General features: G+C 49.6%; 1 protein-coding gene across 1 annotated transcript in view; it reads right to left on the minus strand.

The window, feature by feature from the left end:
* Positions 1-4,147: 4,147 nt before the first annotated feature.
* RPA3 (replication protein A3) overlaps positions 4,148-7,272 on the minus strand; it is a 4,217-nt gene continuing 1,092 nt past the window's right edge. The window contains exons 2-4 of the mRNA XM_018555131.1: positions 6,824-6,898; positions 5,759-5,867; positions 4,148-4,271 (exon numbers count right to left, since the gene is read on the minus strand). Coding sequence (XP_018410633.1) covers positions 4,192-4,271; positions 5,759-5,867; positions 6,824-6,898 — 264 coding nt within the window. The 3' untranslated portion in view covers positions 4,148-4,191. The remainder of the gene's footprint in view (positions 4,272-5,758; positions 5,868-6,823; positions 6,899-7,272) is intronic.

Raw genomic sequence — 7,272 nt, forward strand, 5'->3', positions numbered from 1 at the left:
CCAGCGGGACAGTGAGGACCTATGTGTAGGACCCCACCCCCCTCCCAGCGGGACAGTGAGGACCTATGTGTAGGACCCCCCTCCCAGCGGGACAGTGAGGACCTATGTGTAGGACATTCTCCCTTCAAGCTGGAGTCATGGACAGCCACAGCACCCCCATCACCGTTGAACAGATCTCCAGAGCTCCACCACCCATGTTACAGGGACAGCGGCAGAACTCTTCCAGTTGGCTTTGTTGATGACGTGTTTGTATACTATACAATGTAATATAATTGAATATTAGATTAATTTAAATGGACACAAATAATAAACATCTTTATTCCTAATTTTGATAACTAACAATGCCGTGAGATCTCCGGATCTGTTTTCACACCCCGGGGTCTGTGGACTAGTCATCCATCCCGAGTGTTTCCCCCCGAAATGGATTCCTACATTCTACAAAGAAACTAGATCTGCCCACACACAAAGACATACAATCTGGTGAAAGGGAATCTTGGATTCTCAGCCTACTTCCTACTTCTGGGTGCTGTGAAGTTAAATGTGAGTGGTGCCAGGGTGCTGGACCTAGCAGGCAAGCCAGGAGCCCAGCATAGGCAGCTTCACTCACAGCTGTTATTTAATGGAGTGCCGGTAGGCCTCATTCACACTGGCAATGTCAAGTTTGCGTTTATATGCATTTAGGTTCTCAACCCCGTCCTCGTATATTATTTGGACAATGCAGAAGGAAGGGCATGTGTCAGCTTGATGACCTCTTGTAGTCCCTGCTGATTTCCTGTCCCCTACTCCCTCCTATGGCCTACACAACTCTGCTCTTTAGCTGTCATGTTGGGGGGACTGGGCCCAGTCTATCTCAGGATCCTTACATACCTGCCCAGCAGTCATTCGGGGAGGCCAGGTAGAATACATTGGGGGAAGGGTGGGGATTCTCAACCCCATCCACACATAGTATTTAGATAGGCCACAGGGAAGGGCTTGCTTCAGCTTGATAACCTCTTGTAGTCTCTGCTGAGTTCCTGTCCCTTATCCCCCCATCCTATGGCCTACACTGCACCAAATCCGCCCATGGAAGCAGGTGCCGGCTGCATGGACATCATCCTAGCTGCCCACTGGTGATCTGGGGGGCATGGTCACCTGAGGCCACTCATACCCACAACTGACTAACCCACCTCCTGGCCCAATCAGTTGGAGCAGTGGCATTCGCTATCCCCATTGTGGGACAGAGTGGGCTTGGATAAACTGGGTTTGCCCCAAACTAATTGCTACTTCCTGCATATTCAAAGCCCGGTTGCACTGAGAGATCAGCATACCAACTTTAAAGTGTTATTAAATACATCTGCCTTCTGTTTTCCTGGGGTCATCTCTCGGAAGTAAAATTCAGGGGGGGACTCCATTCCCTGGAATCACACCCACGACGGTGCTCCTGCCCCTTATTGCAGCCTGATGTGCCGACAGTTTGTGCGTCCCACGCGCTCGGGCAGCTCCAAATGCTGTGAATGGCTACATCAGAAGCTCCGACTATAGTCCGAACCAGAGGTCTTGCTGCACTCCTTACCGGAAGAAACCCATACGGGTGGGGGGGTGGGTGCTCGTAGTGACCACGGACGGCACCGTGTATACCATAAATGAAGAAATAATGTCACCAGCACACCATAGTAGTAAAGCAATAGTCCATTCACTGACACATTGCCATTCGATGCATCAAATGGCAATGTGTCAGTACATGGACTATTGCTTTACTACTATGGTGTGCTCCGCCTATAGTGACTGACTGCTAAACTCCTAAGCCGGTCATGTGCCATTTGTTGATGGAGTGAAAGAATAATGGGACGTGTAGTCACATGGCCAGTCATGTGATCTTTACAGCGATCAGCCACCCTGGCTGGGAGTCCTAGGAAGTGGTTTTTATAGTAATCAAAAGTGACTGGGGACATATTTTATGCAAACACTACGGTATAGGTTTGCAACATTTGCCTGAATAAGTAACAGATCTCTGAAAGAATTGCAGTTTGTTTCACCATGTCCTCTCCAGACTGATTCCTAAATGGAAGGGTATCGGCTATTATTAGGGATGCGTCGAGTACGAGTACTGATATTTCGGTACTTCTGGTAGCATGGAGTCGGCTTCCCGGCAATCAGGAACCCAGGCAGTGTGTCATTCCCGAGGAAGCCGGCTCCATGCTGTTTGGTCAGGAAGCCAGTATCCCAGCCAATTAGCATCAAGCTAGCTTCCCGGCCAATCAGGAAGCGGGCCATTACCCGCTGCCTGGCTGGAAAGCCACCTCCATGTTCCTCTCCCTCTGACACAAAGTTCCAGTATCAGTGCATATCTAGCCTTTATTATAACCACCACATCAAATCTCAGTGTTCACAGGAAAGCTGCTGTATCCATCACTTTACAGCAGGGGGCTTAAAACTTCAAACCCCATCATGCATCTACCTCTGGAAGTCATTCCTGTGGCTGTCAGTCTTGCAATGCCGTTAGGTCACCTCCATCTGCTTCTTGCCATTTCCTGTTTGGACTAGTAAGTTCCAATTAGGAACAAAGATTACAGAGAATTAGGACTCTGGTAACATCTTCAACCCGAACCCCAGTGCCAGCTGGCTCCCGCAAAAGGTATGTCCCTCGGCATCCTCACGTCCTATACACTGTATAGAACATGGTGACTTAGGGACTTTAGACCGCTGCAGCAGAGGGGGAGAGATGATGAAGGCGCCGGGATCGCGGTTCAGACGAGTAACTATTTTAGCTCCCTGGACAAAATGAGCACTTAACCCTTGCAGTGCAGCAGAGGCGGGGAGGGGGCCCACTGCAAGGGTTCAGGTAAGATTTGCCCGGAGTTCTGTTAAGAGAAGTTTTCCCTTTACCGTGTGTGTAAACCCTAAATCCATTTCTCAGTATGTCTCGGCATCGTGTCTCAGCATACTTAAGCCAACTTGGAGATCCCGCCAGTAAAAGCACTTCCGGTTTTAAACTGACACCACCAAGCTGTTGCCTCTGAACCAGGAGCAGCGATGTCAATCAGCCAGCCTAGTATGCTCCTTCCATTTGCCACTGAGCTGCCTATCCCATAGACATCAGCAGCCCAGCTGTGGGGAAACTACAAATCCCATGAGGCATTGCAAGTATGACCGCCACAATCATGACTCCCAGAGGCATGTAGAGATTTGCAGTTTCAACCCAGGTATGAGAGCTGAGCTTGTCTACCCGACAGACCTTATAGGCAGCCCAGCGGCCAACTAAATAAGCTCATTTATGTCCTGACATGTTTTCCACTGGAAGCTTCCCATGCATTGCTGGAGGCTGTGATCACATGACTTCAGACAATTCCATGTGCTCCACAGAGCTTACTTCACCGGTAACATTTCAGCCTCATTCACACAAGAACAGGCCGGCACGTACAGCTCTGTGGTGCGTGCCACGGCCGTAGCGGGCAGCTCCCATGAATGACAGGTGGTGCACGTGATTAGTACGCAGCCCCCGTCCTTCTCTATGGAAATACGCCGCCCTACGCTCACCCCAAGTGCAGGTCCGTGCGGGTGTCTACTCATACGCTGACTGATGGATCCTGTCTGCGTCCGGGCCGGGACACCCGCACTTGGGGTGAGCGTAGGACGGTGTGCAGCGGCGTAGTCCCATAGAGGACGGGGGCTGTGTACTAATCACATGCAGCACCTGTCCTTCCCGGGAGCTGCCCGGTACGGCCGTGGCACGCACCACAGAGCTGTACGTGCCGGACGTTTCTCGTGTGAATGAGGCCTTCAGATGACCGAAGCCAAATCAGCACAAGAAACAGACAATATAATCCACTTTTCTTTTTTTATAAAAAAACAACTATTTTAAATTCAGTAACATCGGCAACGTCTGTCGCCGTTCATTCCACACAGATGTCAAGATACATAAAATATACCCGGAGGGGGAGACGTGAACATTGCTGGATATGATAGATTTCAGTACACATCCCATACGGACAATCTGTAGATCCCGCAAGTCTCGTGTATCCGTCTACATTGCAGGGTGATGACATTCATCTGATAGATCCTGCGATTTGTTCCTTAGAGGATCCTGCGATCAATGCGCTATTGTAATATTCATCATATGGGACATGTCGGCCCGGTCTGGTCAGTGTGGAGCCAATCAGGATGTTTCAATGAGTTGCAGCATAGAAGAGGCCGGACACATGGTGCATGTGATTATTCTGCTTTTAGTCCAAATGGATAATATTGTGGAAATTCGTGAATGATCTTTAATGCTTCATCATAAAGCCCCAGATCTGGAAGAGAAAACGCAACAAGATATTGTCAAACCTTTCAAAGGGAGCGAGCAGCCAAAACCGATCTGAACTACATTGGGGAGGGGAGGGGAGGGGATTTATCAAACAATTGTATTGCAAGCACGTGGCGTTTGCATAGCTTGAGCCCGGGAGTGACGGTCGTCAGTGGCAGGATTCTGCAGAGGTCAGCTGAATGTAAATACAGCAGGAAGTGGGCGGGTGCAATAGTCAGCCTGCTATTGGCCATTTCAAATTGCAATAGGCAATGGCAGGCTGGTTATTGCGTCCGAACAAAAGCATGTACGCCGACACTCCACTAGCTGATCAAGTACGTCTATTCATTAATGTACGCGCTGCATAGCAAATACACTAAAAGGAGAACAATGAGGCGCGTGAAAATCACTCACCTCATAGTTCTAGCCGACGTGTGACAATGAGACTGTCACAGGTCGGCTCAGTAGATCGGGAGGTGAGCGAACACATACCGGCGCTTGCTCACTTCTCGATCTATCCCTGAGAGCGGTGACTATCACTCACGGCTCCCTGCAGGGATTCCTCCCCAGCGCTAACTGGCGGAACGGACGGGGCGGGTACAGCTGGCTCTGCCTCTAGATAGGCAGAGCCAGCTGTCACTCACGCAGCTGGGTGGATCTCGACAGTAATGTCAGGATCTCTCCTGGCTGCGGCGGCTCAGTATATAGTGAACTGTATCTCGCGATGTACTGAGCTTTGGGTGACGGGAGGACGCTAGTTTGTGTCCTCCCGTGACCCTTAGGAGAACTATGGGGGAAAGCCCTGGCCCCATAGTTCTCCTTTAATTTAACATTCTGGGGTCGCAGAGGATCCCCTTCAACAAGTCGTTTCTGCCTGATGAAGGGGATCCTCTGCGACCCCAAAATGTTGCATTGAATGTATTTGCTATGCAGCGTGTACGTTAATGAACAGACATGATTGGAGTGCCGGTGTCCATGCTTTTGTTCATATGACGAGGCGGTTGCCATTCGCCAACAACCGCAGCACCCATCTCATCACATTGGAATAGCGGCATCGGAGTGCGGTGGGTATATGGACTGTATCTCGTCATTGCACCCGCACCACTGCTTGCTGCGCCCTCCTCTCAGCATGGAGGAGAGAGCTAGGAAATCCAACCAACTAATCCATAGTGAGAATAGGTGACAACTAATCGGTTGCAGCCCTGCCGGCATGTGTATGGCCTGTGCTCATACGAGCAGGAGTGACCCTTCACACACCTGATGAATAGTATAAATGGTACAGCTTACACAGCGGCCACAGTTCAGTGGGGGAAGGTTGGGGGGCGGGAACAGACTTCAGATTGTCACAATTCCAAAACGTGACCCGAGCTGCTGACAAGAACGCTGCGCTCTATACCAGTTCCCACTCTGCAACTATAACACAATTATTATGGCAGACGATTTCTAACAGAGGCTTCATGTCGGCATTGATATAAAGCACCGTCCTCCACTTACCAAAAGAGCCAACGTCTTCCCGAAATGGGATGTAGGAGACGCCCAATATTGTCGCCTTCTGGGTAACTTTTCCGACAACTTCTATTACTCCGGATAACTCTTCATCCAGCTTTGGGGGGGAAAAAATGTTCAGAGTAAAACAAAAAAAAAAAAAAAACATGGGAAACCCTGAAGAGGAACTTTACAGAGATCTTAGAAATGTTTAGTGATGACAATCTAGACAGAAACTTCTAGATCATTGCTGGCTCTGCATTCCTTATGTCTTCCCCAGTCTTCTGACAGTGGCCATGTTTACTAAAGACAGATGAATCCATCTCCATTTACTTCCTGGAACTCTGGCACATGTGACCAGGACACGTCATCTCGGGAGGAAAATGCCTTTCCCTGAGATCTCCCAGCAATGCCCTGCTGATGTAACCTACCCAAGAGGCAAAGCTTGGGCCCAGATCACTAATGCCCAGGAGGACCAGGAAGTGGAAAATACATAAATGACATATACACACTCTATACTCTGCTATCCAGAAATACGAGGCAATGAACACAAGGGGCCCATTAGTATAGTTATCAGGAGCCTTGGAACCCAGCCCAGTCACCAGCGCACATGACATCTGTTCTTACAAGTGTGGAAGTGAAGAATTCCCAGGAAGGAAGATGTAAAAGTCATTCCCTCGCAGTAATTAGATTCGGGTCTGAGAGAGTTCACAGGGCAGGAACAACGTTTACTAGTCCGGAAGCTTCCATGCAGCAAGGGAAGACACGTCCTGGTAAAGCCATAAACCTTCTAGGACCTCACGCTGCTGACTTATGGTAATGCAGAAACAATGAATGGACATGGCCGGTGCTTCTTTCACAGGGAGCAACTCCCCATTCTATAGAGAAGAGAGGAAATCCCAACCCAAAGAACTCAGATCATTCTCAGAACTTAAGCTGAAGTTTAATCTGCTTGCATTTTTCCTCCCTGGTCCCTCCCCCCTCCCATTAACTTGTTAGACACTTTTAAATAAAACCGATAATACAGAATGAATGAGGATTATTAGCTCCTCCCCCGTAGTGTTGGGTACTTACCGGTTCTGATAACTCCACCGTTGTGTTCTTGCCCGCTCCATCAGAGAGAACAAAGGACGTCCCTAAAGGGTTAACCTGTGTAGAAACACCAAAACAATTACTTTCCTGCAGAGGACTCCTGTGTGTCACAGGGCGGAATGTCAGCCACAGCATCTCAAGTTGGCAATAGCTGGTCTGGGAGGTGTCTGGCCCTTACATATCTTCCCGTCTGGCTCTTAGCAACCTGGGATGCTCAAGCCGGCATCCCACCCAGCCTCTGGCAACCAGTACCCTCACTGGTTGCCCGGAGCTGGGCGGGACAACAACCAGAGCTTCGCAGGTGGGGAGATGCATATGGAAGTTCGCTGCCTCCCACTACAAGTAGCACCCAGGGCATGTGCCATAACTGTATAGAACCGAAGCAGCTCACTGTGAGCCAATCACAGCCATCAAGACTGCCAGTGTAGACA

The sequence above is a fragment of the Nanorana parkeri genome, unplaced genomic scaffold, assembly GCF_000935625.1.
Source record: "Nanorana parkeri isolate BGI_ZX_2015 unplaced genomic scaffold, ASM93562v1 scaffold184, whole genome shotgun sequence".
Classification (NCBI taxonomy): domain Eukaryota; kingdom Metazoa; phylum Chordata; class Amphibia; order Anura; family Dicroglossidae; genus Nanorana; species Nanorana parkeri.